The sequence below is a fragment of the Mobula hypostoma genome, chromosome 21 (genome assembly GCF_963921235.1).
Source record: "Mobula hypostoma chromosome 21, sMobHyp1.1, whole genome shotgun sequence".
Taxonomy (NCBI): Eukaryota; Metazoa; Chordata; class Chondrichthyes; order Myliobatiformes; family Myliobatidae; genus Mobula; species Mobula hypostoma.
The window spans coordinates 12,285,625-12,311,180 of NC_086117.1; the positions used below are offsets into that span (position 1 = coordinate 12,285,625).

General features: G+C 45.5%; 1 protein-coding gene across 3 annotated transcripts in view; it reads right to left on the bottom strand.

The window, feature by feature from the left end:
* Positions 1-25,556, bottom strand: part of garnl3 (GTPase activating Rap/RanGAP domain like 3) — a 488,036-nt gene that overhangs the window by 133,537 nt on the left and 328,943 nt on the right. For all 3 annotated transcript variants that reach the window (XM_063073433.1, XM_063073432.1, XM_063073434.1), the window contains 2 exons: positions 10,541-10,649; positions 2,467-2,512 (listed from right to left, as the gene is read on the bottom strand). In XM_063073433.1, coding sequence (XP_062929503.1) covers positions 2,467-2,512; positions 10,541-10,649 — 155 coding nt within the window. The remainder of the gene's footprint in view (positions 1-2,466; positions 2,513-10,540; positions 10,650-25,556) is intronic.

Here is a 25,556-nt window from a genome sequence, read left to right on the forward strand (position 1 = left end):
CAAAGGCCCGGCTCCAGAATTATGAGAAATACGAAAGTGAAGCAAAAAACATGAAATAAATGAAATAAATTAATAATTAACACAATATTTGAGCTGGACTGTGATTATCACCGCTGCCATTTCAATTTAGCTGTGTTTTGCAGAAAGCAGCACTTGACACATCTCTCGACTGATTAATAACTGAAAAGACTTTAGTGTTCTGATCACAAATAACAAGTGAAGGACTGAACCAAAAATAAATGTCAAGAGATCTTCAGACCCTAAGTATCAGAGAGGACAAAAAAATGAATCCAACGGTCAGACATCTGCACAGACAGATGGGAAATAAAGGAGACACTCTCTCCACCAACTACGATTTACAAAAGTTCAAAGTTCAAAGTAAATTTATTATCAAAGTACTTATGCAGTATGTCACCATATACAACCCTGAGATTCATTTTCTTGTGGGCATACTCAGCAAATCCAAGAACTATTATAGAATGAATGAAAGACCACACCCAATGGGGCATACAAACGACCAATGTGCATAAGACAAAAAACAGTAATTACAAAAGAAAAAAAAAGAAATAATAATAATAAATAAATAAGCAATAAATACGGAGAACATGAGACGAAGATTCCTTGAAAGTGAGTCCATAGGGTGTGGGAACAGTTCAATGATGGGGTGAGTGAAGTTATCCACTCAGGTTCAAGAGCCTGATGGTTGAGGGGTAATAACTGTTCCTGAACCTGGTGGTGCGAGTCCTGAGGCCCCAGTTCCTCCTTCTTGATGGCAGCAGTGAGACTGAGCACAGCCTGGACAGGGAACTTTCTGAAGGAAGTCGATCTATCTATTAACTCGTTGAACGAAGGTAAACTGACCACTAAATTTATAGCATTTGGCAAGTACATCAAATTTTAATAGAACTTTATGGGAGCAATACAAAGTATTGTGTGTACTTCTGGTCACCCATCTACCGGAAAGATATCAATAAGCATGAAAGAGTACAAAGAAACTTTACAAGGATGTTGCTGGGAATTGAGGACCTGAGTGAAAGGGAAAGTTTGAACAGGTTGAGACTTCATTCCCTGGAGCGTAGGAGAATGAGAGGAGATTTGATAGAGGTATACAAAATTATGAGGGGTATAGATAGGATAAATGCTGAGGTTGGGTGAGACTAGAACTAGGGGTCAAAGGTTAAGGGTGAAAGGTGAAATGTTTAAGGGGAACATGAAGGGGAACTCTTCACTCAGAGGGTGGTGAGAGCAGGGAACGAGATGTCAGAGGAAGTGGTCAATGCCCCAACAATTGCAATATTAAAGGAAGTTTGGATCAAGTACGTGGATGAGAGGGGTGTGGAGGACTATGGCCCAGGTGCAGGTTGCTGGGACTAAGCAGAATGATCATTCAGCATGGATTAGTTTGCATAAAGAGTCTGTTTCTAAGCTGTTGTGTTCTATGATTCTATAACTCTATATTTGCAGAATCACAAACATGAGAAAATCTGAAGATGCTGGAAATCCAGAGCAACACACACAAAATACTAGAGGAACTCAGCAGGCCAGGCAACATCTATGGAATAGAGTAAACAGTCAGCGTTTTTGGGCCGAGACCCTTCATCGGGACTGGCGTGAGTCACTCAATATTAGTAGGCCTTGTACTGGGCTTTATTTTTTTTGGTGTTCTCTGGATTGTAGTGAAGATCCAGAGAGGAACATCAAGCAAAATGGAGTTGCAAGGAAAAAGGGATTGGGTTGCGGGAGGCTTTACACTGGAGCCATAAATTGGTGATGCTCATGGTAAAGTCATTGTGCCTTGCCATGGTCGCTCGCTCCTAACCCTCTGTTAATCACGTACACTCCCCTCCTGTCACTGCTTGCTCTCCTTGCAAGAAAATGTTTGGCGACAATTTCAGTGTAACCCACCTTCTAGAGAACCTCAGCCTTGTCGTAGGGTTTGAAGACATGCATGCCTTAATGACCCAGAGAGCTATGTTGGCTGGAGTCAGGGCCGTGTGCTTTGGCTGTTGTTTGGGTCACCCATGCCAAATAGGTCAAAGGGTAAAGGCCAGACTAAGAGTGGTCCACTGATAGTCCAGGTTTGGGGGTTCAGCTCAGGGTTAACAACCCTGAGTAGTAATACCAAATTGTTATGGAAGCAACAAAGAAGAATCCTTCTACATCTGTCTGCAGCTGGATGGACAGATAGAGACGAAGACCCTTCATCGCTGCCCTATATGCCAGCAGTGCTAACGGCAGTAAGGAGGGTAAATCAGCCACAAGATCGGCCCTCGGCCATTCTAAAGGGACTGAACAGTGGTTGAGATGGTTGGGTTCCTGTAGTGTCACAGCAAGGTGCAAGAAAGTCACTCAAATATATAGTAAGGCTAAGCCTCACTTCTCTCCTCTTTAACCACCAGCAGCGCTGCTCTTTCCTCATCCATTGTAAAGTAAAACAAAGCACACCATTAAAAAAATCAGACTTACCTGTAGCTGTCATTTTGTTTGTTATATCGGACTAAGGCAAAAATATCTGTGTCAAAAGCTAAAGAAATAACCACATTTTTCATATTAATACTAAGTCATAGTTTAAAGCAGACATTAACTATAATAGATAATTGATAACAGAATATTTGAGTTCAATTATTCGTGCTTACCTTGGCTCCCACTTAAGATAATAATTCAGTTATTTAATCATAACTGACAAAATAACTCCAAACTTAGTTCTCACCTCAAACTCTTTTACCGTCACCATTGTGTGGTACGGAAACGGCAAGGTATCGGACCACAAGACCTTACATAGGATAGAAAACACTGCCAAGATGATCACTGGGGTCTCCATCCCGCCGATTCGTGACATTAACCGGGAGCGTTGTGTACAAAGGACCCTTAAGTATTCCCACAATCTCCTTGACCCATTACCATCAGAAAGGAGACAGAAATCAGGACTAGGACTACCAGACTGGGAAACAGCTTCTTCCCTCAGTCTATGAGACTAATGAATACCCTGCCACCACTGAGGTCTCATCACTAGGACAGCGAGCAGTTCACTGTTTACCTGTGCCACAGTTTTGAATTATATTTTATTAACTTATCTATGATAGTATTTTGTTTTATGTGCTATGTGTGTGATTTATGTTTTCTGGGTGCACCATAGTATAGAGCAACATTGTTTTGTTTGGTCATACACAGGTACAGTCAGATAACAATAAACTTGACTTTGAACGTGAGCTCTCAACTTTGCGAGCAAGTATTTTTTTTCACAATGACTATTCACAATATGATGCTGACGTTAATTCACAAAGAGCTCAAAATCTGAGAAGATTCAGTAGTTTTCTTTGTACTTGGTTTCTGAAGCTAACAGAGGAATAAGCCATTTTCTGAATGACTTTCCAAAACAGGAAAACATGATATCAAACTTCCCAAAACAGAAGTGGGCCTCTCTCGCCTGCTTCTCTATTCAACACGGCTATGGTTGATTTAGCACCTCGAGGACAGCTTCTACTCCACTATGATAAGACTATTAAATAGTTCTCTGCTACAATAAGAGGGACTCTTGACCTCATAATCAAGCCCGTTACGATTTTGCACTTTATTGTTTACCTGCACTGCACTTTCTCAGTAGCTGTTACACGTTATTGTTAATCTTTTACCTTGTCCTACCTCAATGCACTGTGTAAAGATTTAGACAGAGTTTAGTCTTTTTTGCCACGTACATCAAAACATCAAAAACACAAAGTGAGATGCGTTGTTGGTGTCAATGACTATCAGAGCCTGAGGACAGTGTAACATTGTGTACATCACTTGGCAGCACCAACAACCGGAGTTCAATTCCTGTGACTGCGTGAGCTTCTTTCTGGTGCCCTGCTTCCTTCCACAGTCCAAATACATACGGGTTCGTAGGTTAATTGGCCAGGTGGGTTATAATTGGGTGGCACAGGCTCATCAGACTGGTGGGGCCTGTTACTGTGCTGAATCTCTAAATCAAATTGAACTGAAAATTAAATTAAATGTGCAAAGGGCAGTCCGCAATTGTTGCTATGCTCTGGTGCAGCACAGCATATCCACAACTCGCTAATCCTAACCCGTACATTTTTGGAATGTGAGAGGAAACCCACGTGGTCATGGGGAGAACCTGCAACCTCCTTACAGACAGCGATGGGAAAAGAACCCTAATTGCTGCTGCTGTCTGCATGCATTTGATCTGTGTGGATCATTTGCAAGACAAGCTTTTCACTGTATCTTGGCACATGATACAATAATAAACCAATTCCAATTCCTCAAGTGTGCAAACTTGTCCCAGTTCTAAATTCACCGAAGATTAAAGATCTATGGGTCCCAAGTTCGAATTTACTTATTGACTGAGTACAAATTCCACAAATTTATAAACATCTGAAAAAGAAATTGCTCTTCATCTTGGACTAAAATGGACACCCCTACATCTAGATTCTCCAACCTTAGGGAATAATCTCTCAGCATCCACAATCCATCAATCAACCCCTCTCAGATTCCCAGGTGCACACCTCTGCAGACCTGCCCAATATGATCAAGGAGCTTCCAAACACAAATTTAAATCATAGAGTCCATACAACAAGAAAACAGGCCCTTCAGCACAACTCATCTATGCCAGCCAAGTTGTCCATCCAAGTCAGCCCCATTTGCCGACATTTGACCCATATTCCCCTTTACCTTTCATATCCATGTATCTGCCCAAATGTCTTTTACGTTTTGCTAATGGATCTTCATCAACTACTTCCTTTGGCAGCTCATCCTACACACACTTAGTGGCCAATGTATTACATACACCTGTACACCTGCTCATTAATGCAAATATCTAATCAGCCAATCATGTGGCAGCAACTCAATGCATAAAAGCATGCAGACACGGTCAAGAGGTTCAGTCGTTGTTCAGACCAAACATCAGAACGGGGAAGAAATGACCTAAGTGACTTTGACCATGGAATGATTGTTCGTGCAGACAGAGTGGGTTGAATACTTCAGAAACTAATGGTCCCCTAGCATTTTCATGCACAACCATCTCGAGAACAGCAGGTTAGTTCAAGCTGACAGAAAGGCGACAGTAACTCAAATAACCACATGTTACAACAGTGTGTGGAGAAGAGCATCTCTGAATGTACAACACGTCAAACCTCGAAGTGGATGTTCTATAGCAGAAGACCATGAGCATACACTCAGGGACCACTTTATTAAGTACCTAAAAAAGTGGCCACTGGGAGTATGTAGCAGAATGTGAAAATGTTGCCCCTCAGGTTCCTGTCAAATCTCTCTCCTTCAGCCTCTGTCCTCTGTTTTTTAATTTCTCAACACTGGGGAAAGGCTGTGTGTATCCACTCTATCTATGCTCCTAATGGTTTTAAACATCTCTACAAGATCACCTTTTAGTCTCCTACACCCCAACGTCCAAAGAGCTAGGCTGTCCAATCTCTCCTTATAACCCAATCTCTCAAGTCCTGGCAACGTCCTCGTAAATCTTCTCCGCACTCTTTCCAGCTTTATGGCATCTTTCCTACAATGGTCGTCGTTATGTGCCGTGTCGTATGACATGGGTCATCATGGTGATCATTATTGTTCTTGGTAATTTTTTTTCTATGGAAGTGGTTTGCCATTGCCTTCTTCTGGGCAGTGCCTTTACAAGTTGGATGACCCCAGCCATTATCAATACTCTTCAGAGACTGTCTGCCTGGCGTCAGCACTTGTGATATGCACCAGTTGCTCATACGACCATCCACCACCTGCTCCCACGGCTTCACGTGACCCTGATCAGGGGGATCAGTGGGGGGGGGGGATAAGCAGGTGCTACACCTTGCCCAGGGGTGACCTACAGGCTAGCGGAGGGAAGCAGCACCTTGCACCTCCTTCAGTAGAGACGTATCTCCACCCCACTACCCATTTCCTACAGCAGGGTGACCAAAACTGAACACAATACTCCCAATGCAGCCTTGCCCATGTCAGGTACCACCGCAACATAATATCTCAACGTTCTACTCAGCATGCTGACTGATGAAAGGCAGTACGACAAAGCCTCTTCACCCTCCTGTCTACCTGTCACATCACTTTTTACAGAACAGGACTGGAACCGAGGGGAGCAGAGTGGAGCCGAGGGGACAGGAATGGAGCCGAGGGGACCGGAGTGGAACTGAGGGGACCGGAATGGAGCCGAGGGAACCGGAGTGGAGCCAAGGGGACCGGAGTGGAGCCAAGGGGACCGGAATGGAACCGAGGGGACCGGAATGGAACCCAGGGAACCGGAGTGGAACCGAGGGGACTGGAGTGGAGCCCAGGCGACCGGAGTGGAGCCCAGGGGACCTGAGTGGAGCCGAGGGGACCGGAATGGAACCCAGGGAACCGGAGTGGAACCGAGGGGACCGGAGTAGAGCCCAGGGAACGGGAGTGGAACCGAGGGAACCGGAGTGGAGCCGAGGGAACCGGAGTGGAACCGAGGGGACCGGAGTGGAGCTGAGGGGACCGGAGTGGAACCGAGGGGACCGGAATAGAGCCGAGGGGACCGGAGTGGAACCGAGGGGACCGGAATGGAACCGAGGGGACCGGAGTGGAACTGAGGGGACCGGAATGGAGCCGAGGGAACCGGAGTGGAGCCAAGGGGACCGGAATGGAACCGAGGGGACCGGAATGGAACCCAGGGAACCGGAGTGGAACCGAGGGGACTGGAGTGGAGCCCAGGTGACCGGAGTGGAACCGAGGGGACTGGAGTGGAGCCCAGGGAACCGGAGTGGAACCGAGGGAACCGGAGTGGAGCCGAGGGAACCGGAGTGGAACCCAGGGAACCGGAGTGGAGCCGAGGGGACTGGAGTGGAACCGAGGGAACTGGAGTGGAACCCAGGGAACCGGAGTGGGGCCGAGGGGACCGGAGTGGAACCGAGGGAACCAGAGTGGAACTGAGGGGACTGGAATGGAATCCAGGGAACTGGAGTGGAGCCGAGGGAACTGGAGTGGAACCGAGGGAACCGGAGTGGAGCCGAGGGGACCGGAGTGGAACCGAGGGAACCGGAGTGGAACCCAGGGAACTGGAGTGGGGCCGAGGGGACCGGAGTGGGGCCGAGGGGACCGGAGTGGAACCGAGGGGACTGGAGTGGAACCGAGGGAACCGGAGTGGAACTGAGGGAACCAGAGTGGAACTGAGGAGACTGGAATGGAACCGAGGGGACTGGAGTGAGCTGAGGGGACTGGAGTGGAGCCCAAGGAACCGGAGTGGAGCCCAAGGAACTGGAGTGGAGCCAAGGGGACCGGAGTGGAGCTGAGGGGACCGAAGTGGAGCCAAGGGGACCGGAATGGAACCCAAGGAACCGGAGTGGAGCTGAGGGGACCGGAGTGGAGCCGAGGGGACTGGAGTGGAGCCGAGGGAACCGGAGTGGAGCCGAGGGGACCGGAGTGGAGCTGAGCCATCCTCAATCCTAAGGGGCTGCCTCATTGGAGGAGGAGGCAGGAAATGCTAACAGTGGCAGCAGAGGGAACTATCTGCAGGATGAAGAAGTGTTGTGCTGAAGGACTGCAAGGCAAAGTGAACAGTAACGTTCATAGAAAATCTTTACTCGCTGTAACAGGAGACCAACCAATGCAAGAACGGTTCACAAGTCTGGTTCCTTGTCTCCAGATACTGGAGAGAATGCACAGACAAAGGCAAGCCTAGCTTCCTGTTACGCATAGCATGGCCATTTTGACACAAGTACCAGGCATGTTTAAACAGCTATAAATTCATCTTTCAATTGAACATGAAATCCGCTGTGAATTAACAGAGGAAACCTAATAACTGAAACTAAGCTGTGTGAAGAGTAGTACAGCATTCAGGACCTGGGAAGTTTCTGTGGACAGTCAGCACTCAGGACCTGGGAAAGTTCTGTGGACAGTCAGCATTCAGGACCTGGGATATGTTCTGTGGACGGTTAGCACTCAGGACCTAGGATATGTTCTGTGGACGATCAGCATTCAGGACCTAGGATATGTTCTGTGGACGGTTAGCACTCAGGACCTAGGATATGTTCTGTGGACGGTTAGCACTCAGGACCTAGGATATGTTCTGTGGACGGTTAGCACTCAGGACCTAGGATATGTTCTGTGGACGGTTAGCATTCAGGACCTAGGATATGTTCTGTGGACGGTTAGCACTCAGGACCTAGGATATGTTCTGTGGACGGTTAGCACTCAGGACCTAGGATATGTTCTGTGGACGGTTAGCACTCAGGACCTGGGATAAGTTCGGTGGACAGTCAGCGTTCACTTTCTCAAGTTCAGGATACTAACTTTGATGTTTCCAGCGTGCTGAGCTATGAGCTCACACCACGAGCCACATTCTCATCAAAAATCATGCTATGGGAAGGATACAGAGGCTTTGGAGAGGGTGCAGAGGAGGTTTACCAGAATGCTAACTAAAGGAGAAGCTGGACAAGCTTAGGTTGTTTTCCATGGAGTGCAGAGGGGAGGTTCATTGGGGAACTGACAGTGGTTTATAAGATTATGAAAAGCATAGATCGAGTAAACAGCTTTATCTTTTCCCCAAAATTGAAATGCCAAGTATTAGAGAACATGCATTTATGTCAGGGGTTTCCAACCTGGGGCCCATGACATAAAAAAGGTTGGGATCCCCTGACTTAAGGTGAGAGGGGGAAAGGCCAGAGGAGATGTACGAGGCAAGCTATTTTTTTTTACACAGAGAGGGGCAGGTGCTTGGAATGCACTGCTAGGGTGGTGATGGAGATGAATATGACAGAGATATTTGAGAAGCTTTTACATAGGCACATGAATGTGCAGAGAATGTAGAGATAGGGACTATTGTGCAGACAGAAATGGATTAATGTAATTAGACATCATTATCTCAATTAGTCAAGTTTGGGATATTTTATTTTGTAGACAGTGGAGGCTCCAGGTTTTGGGGGAGCTGTCAGTGATTAACAGGTTCTAACACCTAGGAAGTTTTCTCATGGTTTGTCGTTGTTCCTTCGCAGCTACATCCTCTATTAAAACCACCTCACTTCACTACCCCAACCACCATTCTCACCTCCACCAGCAAGATGAAAGAAAACATTAACACAAGAGATTCAGCAGATGCTGAAATTCCAGAGTAACACATAAAAGCTGCTGGAAATCCAGAGTAACACAAACAAGCTGCTGGAAATCCAGAGTAACACATACAAGCTGCTGGAAATCCAGAGTAACAAGCTGCTGGAAATCCAGAGTAACACATACAAGCTGCTGGAAATCCAGAGTAACAAACTGCTGGAAATCCAGAGTAACACATAAAAGCTGCTGGAAATCCAGAGTAACAAACTGCTGGAAATCCAGAGTAACACATAAAAGCTGCTGGAAATCCAGAGTAACACATAAAAGCTGCTGGAAATCCAGAGTAACACAAACAAGCTGCTGGAAATCCAGAGTAACACAAACAAGCTGCTGGAGGAACTCAGCAGGCTGAGCAGCAACAATGGAGGGGAATAAAGAATCAACACTTCCGGCTGAGACCCTTCATCAGGACTGGAAGCGGGGGCGGGGGACGTAGTACAAGCTAGAAGGTGATAGGTGAAGCCAGGTGGGTGGGGGAGCAAGAATGAAGAGAGAAGCTAAGAGGTGAGAGGTGAGGTGGAAGAGGTAAAGGGCTGGAGGAGAAGGAGTCTGAAAGGAGAGGAGAGTGAACCATGCGAAGGAAAGGAGGAGGGACACCAGTAGGAGGTGATAGGTGAGAAAAACAGAAGAGCTAAGAAGGAGTCCACACCCTTCACATCCTTCCTCTCCAGTCCTGATGAAGGGTCTTGGCCTGAAAATGCCAACTGTTTGTTTCCCTCCATAGTTGCTGCCTGACCTGCTGAGTTCCTCCAGCCTTTTTGTGTGTGTTACTCTGGAGGAAAACATTAGAAGGGTTGCAAACACATCCTAACACAATGCTACACCTACTGAACAAAGATCTCCAGTTTCATCCTTTCGTGAGCAGACATTGCAGCTGCAGAACTTGCCTTATCCTAGTGAAATTGTAACAGGCCAGTCTGTCATTGCCCATGGGAACAGACGGAGGGAACTAAATCCGGCCCACAGATCTTCAGCCACCTTGCTCAAGGCTCCAGTACTGATACAAGGTAACAGCATGGACTCTCTTTGCAAAGTATCAGGGTTGTCTTCAATACCAGGAAGGTACTGGATTTGTGACCATGGATCTGCGCCTGGAAAGTCTTCACTCTCCAGGGCACAGGCCTGGGCAAGGTTGTATGGTAGACCGGCAGTTGCCCATGCTGCAAGTCTCCCCTCTCCACGACACCAATGTTGTCCAAGGGAAGGGCATTAGGACCCATACAGCTTGGCACCAGTGTCATCGCAGAGCAATGTGTGATTAAGTGCCTTGCTCAAAGACACAACATGCTACCTCTGCTGGGGCTCAAACTCATGACCTTCAGATCGTTAGTCGAACGCCTTAACCATTTGGCCACGTGCCCACACGGATTTGTGGAAGGTGTTGAAAAAAGGGAAAGAGTAATCTAAACCAGGCACACGTCTTTAGACCAAAGGTTTTCATCCTTAGTACAAGAGAAGAGGATACGTGTGAAGTGCGAACGGATCATAGAAGGTTTGAAAGATGGCGATGAATCCTCTCCTTCTTGGAACACTATGGTCACAATGTCGTTCCCAATGTGTCGTTTCCTCTCCACCTGAAAAGCAAAGATTCAGAATTGTTGTGAGTTTATATCTACTGTCGTACAGCCAGTGATGAAGGAATCGGCAGAAGATTGCAAGAGATAGGAACAGAATTAGGCCATTTGGCCCAGTGAGGCTGCTCCATCATTTCATCATGGCTGATTCATTATCCCTATCAACCCCATTCTCCTGCCTTCTCCCCGTAATCTTTGATGCCTTCACTAATTAAGAACCTATCAACCTTTACTTTACATATACTCAATGATTTGGCCTCCACAGCTGTCTGCGGCAATAAATTCCACAGATTCACCACCCTCTGGCTAAAGAAATTTCTCCTCATCTTTTTTCTTGTATTCTGAAGCTGTGTCCTCAGGTCCTAGACTCGCCTCTGTAGGAAACATCCTCTCCATGTCCACTCTATCTAGACCTTTCAGTATTTGTTAAGTTTCAATGAGACCACCCCCCCCGCCCCCCAGCCAGTACAGGACTAGAGCCATCAAGTGTTCCTCATACATTAACCATTCCTCATTCTGGGATCATTCTCATGAAACTCCTTTGGACCCCATCCAGCACATCCTTTCTCAGATAAGGGACCAAAAACCGCTCACAATATTCTATATGATCTGACCAATACTTTATAAAACCTCCTCAGCATTACCTCTCTTTTATAGACATCCATTTATTCTATCCACCAAAAGCCCTGCCACCTCACGTGTGGACAGAAAGGCTTGAACCATATGCCAACTCAGCTAACTTCCTTCTGGGATTAACACACATGGGTCTTCCCTTTTGTGGACCTTGCAGGAAAGGAGGGCATTTAGAAATTATCCCTAATCGCCCCTTGAACAGCTTAGTTGCTGGGCCACTTGCTATGGATCTGGAATACCTCGAGTCTGGGTGAGAAAGGCGAACTTCAACCAAATTGATAATGGTGGGTCAAGTGGTCTCCGTGGTCCCTGATACTTTCCTTCGTTTTGTTCCAGGTTTATTTAATTAGTTAAATTAAATTGCAATAATTATACGTGGAGGGAGGAGCTATTATTCTTATACATGGGGTGGCACGGGAGCATGGAGGTTAGCACAACGCTTGACAGTAAGGGCGACTCCGACCTGGGTCCAACTCCCACCGCTGTCTGTAAGGAGTTTGGACATTCTCCCTGTGACTGTATGTGTTTCCTCCGGGTGCTCCGGTTTCCTCCCACAGTCCAAAGACATACCGGTTGGAAGGTTAATTGGTCATTGTAAATTGTCCCATGATTAGGCTCGGGTTAAATCAGGGATTGCTGGGTGGTGTGGCTTGAAAGGCCAGAAAGGGCCTTTTTCACTCGGCATCTCAATAAATAAATAAATACATAAACTTTGGCAAACGCAAGCAACACAACTCAAAGCTGCTGGTGAACGCAGCAGGCCAGGCAGCATCTCTAGGAAGAGGTACAGTCGACGTTTCGGGCCGAGACCCTTCATCAGGACTAACTGAAAGAAGAGATAGTAAGAGATTTGAAAGTGGGAGTGGGAGGGGGAGATCCAAAATGATAGGAGAAGACAGGAGGGGGAGGGATGGAGCCAAGAGCTGGACAGGTGATTGGCAAAAGGGGTATGAGAGGATCATGGGACGGGAGGCCCAGGGAGAAAGAAAATGGGAAGGGGCGAAAAAACCCAGAGGATGGACAAGGGGTATAGTGAGAGGGACAGAGGGAGAAAAAGGAGTGAGAGAAAAAGAATGTGTGTATAAAAATAAATAACAGATGGGGTACGAGGGGGAGGTGGGGCATTAGCGGAAGTTAGAGAAGTCGATGTTCATGCCATCAGGTTGGAGGCTACCCAGACGGAATATAAGGTGTTGTTCCTCCAACCTGAGTGTGGCTTCATCTTTACAGTAGAGGAGGCCATGGATAGACGTATCAGAATGGGAATGGGACGTGGAATTAAAATGCGTGGCCCCTGGGAGAAACTTTGGCATCCACTTTTCCCCTACCCACCCAAAAGAGCAGGTTTAATATCATATCCTAAAGCTGGCACCTCTACTCTGGGGTCTCAGCACAGAATTCTGGAATATGAAATATTATTAACATATAGGACGAAGAAGGGAAGCTGTTGACTCAAGAAATAAAACTTAATAAAACAGTAAGTTCTTCCGTGGAAAACAGGAATAACAAGAATAAACTGTCATCAAAAAGCTGAGCTGACCTTTCAAATGCCTCCAACTTTAGCAAAGGGATTGATTTGTTGATTGAAAATATACTGAAAATAACTAAGTGTAACCGAGTTCCGCACAGAGCAGAGATAGCTCTCTTCAAGTTCTCCAGCATGGTTAGAAGCCTAATGACCTTACTGGAGATGGTTCCAGGCAAGGAGCGAAACTGTCGGCAATTTTCTGCACATCTAAGCCACAGAAGCTCGTTCATGTTGATGCTGTCAGTTTTCAGGCTAAAAATAATGAGAAGGAAAGTATCTGACAACGGAGCACAAGCACATAAGGTCAGATATGAATTGGTAATGACCAAAAGCGAGGGCAGCAAGAGTCAGAGGCGTTCTTGGGAAAGGCACAAAAACAGTAACCAAAAGCAAAAATAAATGCCAAGAAATGCATCCTTGGTTGATAATGTTAAATGATGAGCACTACCCCTTTAGAATTCAGACAACAGATTTAGTAATTGAAGGAAGAATATATTGCCACGAGAGGAATGAATTTCAAGGCATAAATATAGTCAGCAGCCACCTTATTAGGTCCCTCCTGTACCTAATAAAGTGGCCACCGAGTGTATGTCCGTGATCTTCGGCTGCTGTATCCCAACTACTTCAAGCTTCGACTTGTTGTGCATTCAGAAATGCTCTTCTGCACACCACTGTTGTAACACGCGGTTATTTGTGTTACTGTCGCCCCTGTCAGCTTGAACCAATCTGGTCATTATCCTCTGACCTCTCTCACTAACAAGGCATTTTTGCCCACAGAACTGCCGCTAACTGCATGGTTTTGTTTGTTCGTTTTGTTGTCTGTGAAAATTCCAGGAATCAACAGATTCTGAGATACTCAAACCACCCTGTCTGGCACCAACAATCATTCCATGGATAAAGTCACTTAGATAACATTTCTTCCCCATTCTGATGTTTTCCCTGAACAACAACTGAACCTCTTGACCGTGTCTGCATGCTTTTATGCACTGAGTTGCTGCTACACGATTGGCTGATTAGCCATTTGCATTAACGAGCAGGTGTACAGGTGTACCTAATAAAGTGGCCACTGTGTGTAAATAGTAGAAATCTGAAACATTATATTCCCTTGGCATCTGAATAAAGGAAACCCAGATGTTGCCTTGGATGGAGAACACTAAATGGATCAAGCAATAATTTGGTGCCTTAAAAGCAACGTGCCACGATACACCATTCAAATGAAGTGTGACCAGAATATCTTCCAGTCAAGGTGGCACCAGCAAACAACGATTTTTCAGGTGAGATCTTCCAGACAGTTAATTACTTCACTTTCACTACACCTTCCACTTACTCTTTTTGTCCTGATTGTGTTTCGGAAACTGCTGGAGCCTGCAACATACGATTTGGAGTTCGATCAAGTGATCTAGCATTCCGCTGTCGCCAAGAAAGTTCCACGAGAGGACCATGAGCACGAATTGTCTCGAGCAGGAGACCAGACACGGGGTGCAGGGGCTGTGATCAACTCGCCGATCGAAGCGTCGAGGTAGGCTGAAACATCCAGGCGAATGCGGAGGAGGCTGGGTCGGCGGTCGTTCTTCACGGGAGGCCACGGCTCAACGGTCACTCCCCACGGAAAGTCTGAGTTTGAGCTGTCGTTCTCCTCAGTGCTGACAGAGGATGTTTTCGTAATTCTGAGACTTCCGTGATTATTGGTGTGGACTGCAGTTTACATTGGTCTCCTTGGGTTTTGCTGTGTTTTCTTTCTTGTTGGCAATTGGCAGGTGGGTGATATGTTACTTTTTTGGGGCAAGGGAGGGGTTGGGGATTTGGGGTCTGATGTTCTTGTTGGTATTTTTCCGTGTGAGCGATCTGTTAGTTTTTTGTGTGCGAGAGAGGGGTTGATGGTTTGATGTTATTGTTGCTGGGTTTTTTTTGCGTGGGAGAGATTTGGTTATTAGGGGTTTGATGTTTTATCTCCTGTGTCTGGGTGGGAGATCTGTTAGCCTTTGTGTAAGGCAGGGGTTGGGATTTGGGGTTTGCGAATTTTGTTTCAGTTTCTTTTAGTGGTTTTTCTGTATTTCATGGCTATCTGGAGAAGAAAAATCTCAGAGTTGTATTCTGCGTACATACTTTGATAATAAAATGAAAATGAAATGAACAAGAAATGGATATTACTGAACGTGCCAGTGATACATTCATGAATCTTGACACCTTGCCACGTGGAGTTATAAACGGGCATCCTTCCCACAATCCTTTTGACTGCCTGCTGTCAGGCAGAAGTACATCATAAGAACCAGAACTGTCAGGCTAGGTAACGACTTTGTCCCCCAAGCTAACCAGCACACACGGTTGTCATTCATTCCTCATGTGCCCTGTCATATTGACATAGGTGATCAAGGTCTTTCCATGACCATGACTGTTCTTGGTAAATTTTTCTACAGAGGTGGTTTGCCATTGCCTTCTCCTGGGCAGCGTCTTTATAAGATGGGTGACACTAGCCATTATTAATATTCTTCAGAGATTGTCTGCCTGGTGTCAGTGGACACATAACCAGGACATGTGATATGCACCAGCTGCTCATACGACCATCCACCTGGTCCCTTGGTTTTACATGATCGGGGGGGGGGGGGCTAAGCAAGTGCTACACCTTGCCCAAGGGTGACCTGCAGGCTAGTGGAGCGAAGGAGCACTTTATACCTCCTTTGGTAGAGACGTATCTCCACCCCACCAACCTTGTACACAAGTACACCCTGTCTGAATACTATGCTGCCCACCCCTCCACTCCCCAACTCATAGACACTCTCTCATCCTGCACTGGTCACTTTTAATCTTTTATTGTTGCTGTTTCACATATTTATACGACTGTTTGTTTTGTTATAATTTTGCCAGTAACATTATACTGTCTTACATAAACATACACCTCGCACTTCATGTCAACCTGTCAATCTCCAGGCCATATCACTCAGGGACTTGAGCTGATATTATTTTGTGACTGTATGTGCTGTGCTTTGCACCTTGGCCCCAGAAGAACCAGTTTTCATTTAGCTGTATACATATGTATGATTGAATGACAATAACCTTGAACTTGAGTAAAAGAATTTTCTATGGAAGTTCTGTTCTGAAACAGAATTTAATTCCCTCCTATCTTTTATGGTATTCTTCTTCCCAGTTGCTCAGATCTGAAATTTTAAAAAGGGATGCCAAGGAAAAGTACTATAATTAATTATCAACATTTAAATTGAACTTGAGTGGATCTTCAGTTCAAAAGCCTAAGGTTCTAAATATTAAATTCGAAACACGGTGCAGCTACAGATAAAATGTCCCATGCAATCGATTTCCAAAGATATGGGTCTGAAGTTCACCGTTGTTTCAATTAATGTTATGATAACTTCCAAAGAGCCATCTCGCAGTTCTGGCCGATAGCCGAATATAGAAAATCATTGTCACTCTTTCTAATTTTAAGCTGATAAAGATGTCCTTTAAAAAGAAAAAAAAAGGTGGAAACCATAGAAAGGGTGCAGAGGAGATTTACAAGGATGTTGCCTGGATTGGCGAGCATGCCTTATGAGAGTAGATTGAGTGAACTTGGCCTTTTTTCCTTGGAGCGACGGAGGATAAGAGATGATCTGATAGAGATATATAAGATAATGAGAGGCGTTGATTGTGTGGACAGTAAGAGACTTTTTCCCAGGGCTGAAATGGCTAGTACGAGAGGACACAGTTTTAAGGTGCCTGGAACTAGGTACGGAGGAGATGTCAGGGGTAAGATTTTTACGCAGAGAGTGGTGAGTGAGTGGAATGGGCTGCCGGTGATGGTGCTGGAGGTGGATACAATAGGGTATTTTAAGAGACTCCTGGACAGGTATATGGAGCTCAGAAAAACAGAGGGCTATGGGTAACCTGAGGTAATTTCTAAAGTAAGTACATGTTCGGCACAGCATTGTGGGCTGAAGGGCCTGTGTTGTGCTGTAGGTTTTCTATGTTTCTATGTCATAAAGTCCATAAAACCTTAAGACATTGGAGCAGAATTAGGCCATTTGGCCCATCGAGTCTGCTCCACCATTCAATCCTGGCTAATCCTCTTTTTTCCCTCCTCAGCCCCACTCCCTGGCCTTCTCCTCATAACCTTTAATGCCATGACCAATCAATAACCTATCAATCTCCACCTTAAATACACCCAATGACCTGGCCTCCACAGTTGCTTGTGGTTACAAATTCCACAAATTCACCACCCTCTGGCGAAAGTAATTTCTCTGTATCTCTGTTTTAAATGGATGCCCCCTATCCTGAGGCTGTGCTCTCTTGTCCTAGACTCCCCCACCATGGGAAACATCCTTTCCACATCTACTCTGTCTAGGCCTTTCCACATTTGAAAGGTTTCAATGAGATCCCCCCCTCCATCCTTCTGAATATCAGCAAGCACAGACCCAGAACAACCATACATTCCTCGTATGATAACCCTTTCATTCCCGAAATCATCCTTGTGAACCTCCTCTGAACCCTCTCCAATGCCAGCACATCTTTTCTTAGATGAGGAGCCCAAAACTGTTCACAATACTCCAGGTGAGGCCTCACCAGTGCCTTATAAAGCCTCAGCATCACATCCTTGCTCTTGTATTCTAGCCCTCTTGAAATGAATGCTAACATTGCATTTGCCTTCCTCACCACTGACTCTACCTGCAAGTTAACCCTTAGGGTGTTCTGCACAAGGACTCCCAAGTCCCTTTTGCATCTCAGACTTGTGGATTTTCTCCCCATTTAGAAAATAGTGTGCACATTTATTTCTACTACCAAAGAGCGTGACCATGCATTTTCCAACACTGCATTTCATTTCACGCAAACAACAGGAATTCTGCAGATGCTGGAAATTCAAGCAACACACATCAAAGTTGCTGGTGAACACAGCAGGCCAGGCAGCATCTCTAGGAAGAGGTGCAGTCGACGTTTCGGGCCGAGACCCTTCGTCAGGACTAACTGAAGGAAGAGTGAGTAAGGGATTTGAAAGTTGGAGGGGGAGGGGGAGATCCAAAATGATAGGAGAAGACAGGAGGGGGAGGGATAGAGCCAAGAGCTGGACAGGTGATAGGCAAAAGGGGATACGAGAGGATCATGGGACAGGAGGTCCGGGAAGAAAAACAAGGGGGGGGGGTGACCCAGAGGATGGGCAAGGGGTATATTCAGAGGGACAGAGGGAGAAAAAGGAGAGTGAGAGAGAGAATGTGTGCATAAAAATAAATAACAGATGGGATACGAGGGGGAGGTGGGGCCTTAGCGGAAGTTAGAGAAGTCGATGTTCATGCCATCAGGTTGGAGGCTACCCAGACGGAATATAAGGTGTTGTTCCTCCAACCTGAGTGTGGCTTCATCTTTACAGTAGAGGAGGCCGTGAATAGACATGAATGGAAATGGGATGTGGAATTAAAATGTGTGGCCACTGGGAGATCCTGCTTTCTCTGGCAGACAGAGCGTAGATGTTCAGCAAAGCGGTCTCCCAGTCTGCGTCGGGTCTCGCCAATATATAAAAGGCCACATCGGGAGCACCGGACGCAGTATATCACCCCAGTCGACTCACAGGTGAAGTATTGCCTCACCTGGAAGGACGGTTTGGGGCCCTGAATGGTGGTAAGGGAGGAAGTGTAAGGGCATGTGTAGCACTTGTTCCGTTTACACGGATAAGTGCCAGGAGGGAGATCAGTGGGGAGGGTTGGGGGGGACGAATGGACAAGGGAGTTCCATAGGAACTCTTCTCTCGGTAAGTAGCCTCATGTGCAGCACCTTCTGAAAATCCAAATATACAACATCCACTGCATCCCCTTTATCCATCCTACTTGTAATCTCCTCAAAGAATTCTAACAGGTTCATCAGGAAATCATACTGTGATGACTGTATCCTAAGTTTTCCTTTACCTGAAGCTCCCTAACTGCCTCTGGTTCATTGCATTACACCCAGTCTAGTATAGCTGATCCCCTAGTAGGCTCAACAACAAACAGCTCTAAAAAGCCATCTCGCAGGCATTCAACAAACTCACTCCCTTGAGATCTATTACCAAGCTGGTTTTCCAAACCTACCTACAGGTTAAAAACTCCCATGACTATCACAACATTGTCCTTTTGACATGCCTTTACTATTTCCCATTTTAATCTATAGTTCACATCCCAACTACTGTTTATACAACAGTCGTAGAGTTCATAAAACTCAGAAATGGGCCTTTCAGCCCATTGAGTCTGTGGTAACCATCAACAACCCATTTTAAGATATTTTAGGATCAGCTTTCTGTATCACATACACATTGAAACACAAAATGAAATGTGTTATTATGTCAGTGACCAACCCACAAATGCCACCACACTTCCAGTGGCAACATAGCATGCTCACAACTTACTAATTCTAACCCATACTGTACATCTTTGGAACATGGGAGAAAACCAGCTCACCCAGAGGAAACACTTGTGATCACGAGGAGGAAGTACAAACTCCTTACAGACAGTGGCGGGAATTGAACCCAGATTACCGAAACGTAAAGTGTTAGGCTAACCTCTCGGCTAAATTACTGGGTATAGGAGCTGTGTATTCTGTTCTGTGTGTTTACTATGTTTATTATGGTAAATAATCACATTGGTGGCGGGGCGGGGGCAGTAAAAGCAAAGGGAATAGGTTACGTATTCATGCTTATTTCAGGACAGTTTGTAGCTTGGGACCATGGAGGTCTGATCTTTGCAGGCTACTGAGATAACATCCAATACTGCTTAATTGTATGTTTGCTAATTGCTAATAAAGGATCGAAATAGGGAATTTGACTCTTTGGAGCAATCATTACTGTGAGCATGTCATGCAAGTAAAACAACTCGGGCTGGATCCATTTTTGCTTTTACACTGTCCTTTTACACTAATTCTACACTAATCTCATTCAGCAAGTTTCAGTACCAGTGACTGGAAGTTCAGGGTTGAATTCTGCTGTTGTCTGTAAGGAATTTGTAGGTTCTCCCCACGACCACTGTGATCACAAGGTTTTCCCCCAGCTGCTCCAGTTTCCTCCCAGATTCCGAAAAGACATATGGGTTAGGGTTAGTAAATATTGGTGCCAGAAGCGTGGTGACCCCTGCGGGCTACTGCCAGTATATCACAGCAACATTCCAACTAAATCCTGGAATCCTTGGCCCCTAGCCCTAGAAAAAGCAGCAGCATTTGGAATAGAATTGTTTCCATGCATCGGGACAAACAGAAGTTCTGCTTGCTTATCAGGAGGAATGCAGCTTCTCACAAACTAGCCACACACCTGCCCATCATGCTCCTCTTCTCCACGTCTGCAGCTCCCACCTTAGCCACAGCAGTCAGAATCAGAATCAGCATTCAACATTATCACACTGTTCTAATCAACAAGCTCCAAAGCCTGGCCCTCTGTACTTCCCACTGCAACTGGATCCTTGACTTTCACACCAGGAGACCACAATCTGTGCTGATCAGAAATAACATCTCCTCCTCACTGGGGGATCAGCACTGGGGCAACTCAGGGGTGTGTATTTAGTCCAGTAAGCTACTCTCTGTACATCCACAGCTCAAACGCCATCTATAAATTTGCCAATGACACAACTATTATTGGTAGAATTTCAGATGGGGACAAGGACGCACACAAGATTGAGGTAGATCACCTGTTGGAAGAAGAAGAAGAAGAAGAAAGCCCTTAACTCCGAGTGGAGTTTTTTTTAGCAGGCTTTCTTACTTTTACGAGGCCGAGTTGCTAGTTCGATGTTCAACCCAGCACAGATGGAAAGCGTGCAAGGGAGCTGGCTGGATTCGAACTCGGGGGCCTTTGCTCCAAAGTCCGGCGCTGGTGCCGCTACGCCACCAGTCGGCAAGATCACCTGGTGGTGTTGCAACAATAACCTTGCACTCAACATCAGTAAGACCAAAGAATCGATGGTGGACTTCAGGAAGGGGAAGTTGGGAGAACACGCACCAATTCTCACTGCAAGATCAGCAGTGGAAAGGGTGAGCAGCTTCAAGTTCATGGATGTCAATATCTCGGAAGATCTATCCTGGGCCCAACATATTGATGCAACTACAAGGAAGACACGATAGTGACTATTTTTCATTAGATGTTTGAGGAGTCTTGGTATGTCACCAAAGAGAACTCAGCAAATTTCTTCAGATGTACCATACAGAGCATTCTACCTGATTGCATCACTGTCTGGTATGGGGGTGGGGGGCATTGCACAGGATCCTGAAAAGCTGCAGGAAGTTGTAAACTCAGCCAGCTCCATCATGGGCGATGACCGCACTAGCTTCGAGGACACCATCAAAATGCGGTGGCCTCCATCATTAAGGACGAATATCACCCTCTAAACACCACTACCATCAGGGAGGAGGTACAGGAGTCCAAAGACACCTACTCAACATTTCAGGAACAGCTTTTTCCCCTCTGCCATCTGATTTCTGAATGGACAATGAACCCGTGTACACTACCTCAGTAGCTTTTTTCATTTTTTTGCTCTCCTATTTATTTTTTCATATATAGTTCTGGTTGTAATTTATAGTTCTTTACAATTTATTGTAATTTATGTACTGCACTGAGCTGCTGCCACAAAACAACACATTTCACGATGTACAGCATGCTGGTGATATTAAACTTGATTCTGGTTCAGGTTTAATATCACTGGCATATGTCATGAAACTTGTTTTGTGGCTGCTGTACAGTGCAATACATGAAAAATATTCTAAGTTATAATAAGAATTAAACAAGTTGTGCAAAAAGAAAGCAAAGTAGTGATTTCTGATTTCCTGGCTTCTCATCTCATTTTCCAGTCCTGATGAAGGGTCTTGGCCCAAAACGTCAACTGTTTACACTTCTCAGTAGGTGCTGCCTGACCTGCTGAGTTCCTCCAGCACTTTGTGTGTTTAGCTTTGGATTTCCAGCATCTGCAGACTTTCTAGTGTTTGTGAGATTAGTGAGGTAGTGGTTTCATGGACCGTTCAGAAATCTGATCATGGAGAGTAAGAAGCTGTTCCTAAAATGCTGAATGTGTGTTTTCACTGACGATAGCAATGAGAAAAGGGCATGTCTTGAGTGATGGGATTTCCTTTTTAAGGCATCACCTTTTGAAGATGTCCTGAATGGAGTCCTGTCAGATCGCACAGAACTGGAGTGGAAACAAATCACTCCCTGTCCAAATGGACTTCCTAAGAAGGCAAAGGTGGTGGGTAAAGCTGGCAGGGGGGCTCCCTCGGTACCAAAGTGCAGTGACATCTTGGATTCTCACGTTTAGGTCTCTGAAGGGGTGGAGGGGAGGCAGCAAGTGGAAGATCATATCCCACCTCCAATAATTGCCCAAAAAATTCCATGTATGATCTGGAATCATGAATGTACAAGGCTACAAATTTGGTTCTTTTTGTACTGAACATATCAGGGGCTATAGTTCATATTATGCATTTAGAAAATGAGTCTGCATTGTGACAAGTAATATATGAGTTTGCAACTACATCGCCAGAATCCTGTCTCGTTGCTTCTTGCGATGAACCGATCACATGCATTTTATTTTACAAAGCAAAGGGCAAAACCTTATAACAATGAAAGGTTGCCAAAAGCGGCAGACCTCCAGTCTCCTTCGAGCAGTCACCAGTAGATCAGTGTTCATGTCAGAGTTGCTCCAGCTCTCCGCAGATCCTGAATGTATGCAGAGCACCAGACCAACAGGTGCAACCCCAGTACTGGGGACTTGCACTTGCTTATCCCCTTGTTGAATCATCCGTTTCCTTCTCAGGTATAGGAGCCATCTATCCATTTTCGGTCTGTCTGCATTGTATTTTCTGCTGCAAGGTTATTAAGGGTCACAGTAATCTGTCATGTGGGTCAGGGTGTGGTAGAAGCAAATGAGTATAGTTACGTTTACACTTAGTTAGTTTTACTTTAGTTAGAGGTAGCCAGGGACAGGGATGGCATTTTTTTCTGTTGAGCACTTAATTATGCTAATTTGAGTGCTAATTACTCTTAATTCTGCTGTATCCCTAATATAGTTTCATTCGTTTCTAATATCACTATAAGATTGTTTGTCTTTGCTGGTTTTGTAATAAAGGATCGAACGTACTTTCTTCGACCTGGAACTCAGTTATTCGGAAGGGCGTCACTCAGTGTCAGGTCTCTGGCTCAGTCTCTCAGCGGCATTGGTTTGTTTTAACGTAAACGCTACATCAGACCACAGGAAGTCAAAACAGCCTGTAAACCATGACACATCTCCGACAAACTGCCACTGACTAAGCCTGACGGTCGGTACGCTGGTCGAAACCCATTCCCCACATCTGACGCTGCTGTGGGAGAGAACAGCCTACAGCAGGTGTTGCCACAAGGGACCACAGATGTTGGAATTTAGATCCACACGCAAGGCAGTGGAGAAACTCACACAGCTCAGGCAGCATCAGTGGAGGGAAGTTAACAGTTGACAAATTGAGGTGAGACCCTTCATTGGACTGAATGATAGAGTGAAGATAAAGATAAAGAAAAGCTTTATTTGTCACATGTACATTGAAGCATACAGTGAAGTGGGCCGGGTTTTGCGTCAATGGCCAACAGTGTCCAAGGTGCTCACGGGTATCGCCACACTTCCAGCACCAACACAGTATGCCTATGACTTATTATCCCTCACCCATTCGTCTTTGGAATGTGGGAGGAAACCACAGCAACAGGAGAAAACTCACTCGATCATACAAACTTCTTACATACAGCGGTGGGAAATAAATCCCGATTGCAAGTGCAATCGCAGGCACTGTAAAACACTCCAACCGGTATGCCACCATTTCGAGAAAAACAGTAGAAAGAGGGGAAGGGAAGGGGTGCAGTAAGGGGGGGGGGATGTGACAAGCAAGTGAGGGAGGGAGAGTGGAAATTATGTCAGAAGCTGGGAGGTGATAGTTGGAAGCGACAAAGGGTTGAAGATAACGGAATTTGATAGAATTAGAAGCGGAAAGTCTGGAGTTGGGGCAATATTATATTAGCGGCTGTGGAGGGGAGGTCTTCAAGTTCCTGTACCTCCTCCCTGATGGTAGCAATAAGAAGACGGCATGTCCTGCGTGATGGATGCCACCTTTCTGAGACATCACCTTTAGAAAGTGTCCTCAATACTGGGGATGGCAGTGCCCATGATGGAACTGGCAGAGTTTTCAACCTTCTGCAACTTTTTCCAATCCTGTGACAGTGATGCAACCATTTAGAACGCGCTCCACGGCATATCTGAAGAGATTTGCGAGAGTCTTTGGTGACATACCAAGTCTCCCAAAACTCCCAATGAAATATAGCCACTGTCATGACTTCTTTGTAACTGCATCAAAAAGTTGTTAGATCTTCAGAACTTGAAGCTGCTCACCCTTTCCACTGACGATCAGCAGCACTGGATCAACAGATCTCCAATTCCACGCTTACCAGCATCCATTCCAATCAGAATTCCGATGTCTTTCACTGAAAGTCCTTAATGATCCGAGTGTGAAATAATGACGATAAGGTTAAGACTGACACTTGCCAAAGCACAGCTAACATGAAAGCACTGCCAGTTGCGAAAAGTGCAAAGTAATTAGTGAAACACAGAGGAAGGCTAAACTGCTGAACAATAATCAGACTTAATTTGTCTCTTAGGGCTTTCAGAAATTGTTTTTATTTTACTTTATTGTATTTGCCTAATTTGTGAATTAAACAATGTAAAAGGATACAGTCTATGCCTTATCTCATTTCATCAAAACTCATTCCTTATTCTTTTCCCCTGGCACCCACTAACTCGACAGCTTACAGTGAATGCATCCCCGTTACTCTGCGAACAGAACACATGGGCAGCGTCTTGCCACAGGAAGCCTAAGGAGCATAATTGCTTTAACTTTGCAGATAGTAAAAAGAAAACACATTTTTAAAAATTTGATTCATTTCATGGCATTCAATTCAACTAAGGGAAGTTTTTCTCAGAAACCATTTCAGAATCTTCTCTAAAATGCAAGAGGTTCTGTAGATGCTGAATCCAGAGCAACACAGTCAAAATGCTGTAGGGACCCAGCAGGTCAGGGAGGATTTATGCAAATGAATAAACAGTCCCTGTTTCAAGCCAAGACCTTTCATCAGGACTTCATGTAAATTACTCTTAAATATTGAAATCAAATCCACATCCACTAGTTCTGCTAGCAGCTGTTCCACCCTCTCACCACCTTCTAAGTGAAGAAGTTCACCGTCTGGTTCCCCTTAAATATTTCACCTTTCACCCTTAATCCGTGACCCCTGGTTGTAGCCTCACTCAATCAAGTCTGCTTGCATTTTATGTGTGTTGCTCGGTAACTTTTCGGATGTTTCCTAGCTCTCATTTGCAGAGCTAGAAGCAGACAGTTTTTACTTAGAGTTGCAGCACGTTAACAGGTCCTTCCGGCTCGACGAGCCCATGGCGCCCAATTACGCTCAACCTACTAACAGCCACATCTTTGGACTGTGGGAGGAAACTGGAGCTCCCAGAGGAAACCCACGTGGTCACGGGGAGAACGTACTTACAGAGAGCGGTGGAAATGAACCCAGGCTGCCGGTATGGTAAAGCGTTATGCTATCTGCTACACTATCCTGCCGCCCCCACCACAACAGCCAGGGAGATTAAACTTAAACTACTGTGATAAATCCAGCATAATGGGACTGTGAAACTATTTTTAAAGAGACACTATCTTTATTTGTCACATGCGCATCGTAGCATACAGTGAAATGTCCCCCAGCATCCAGGTTGTGCTCTCTTCTCACCACTACCATCGGGCAGGGGGTA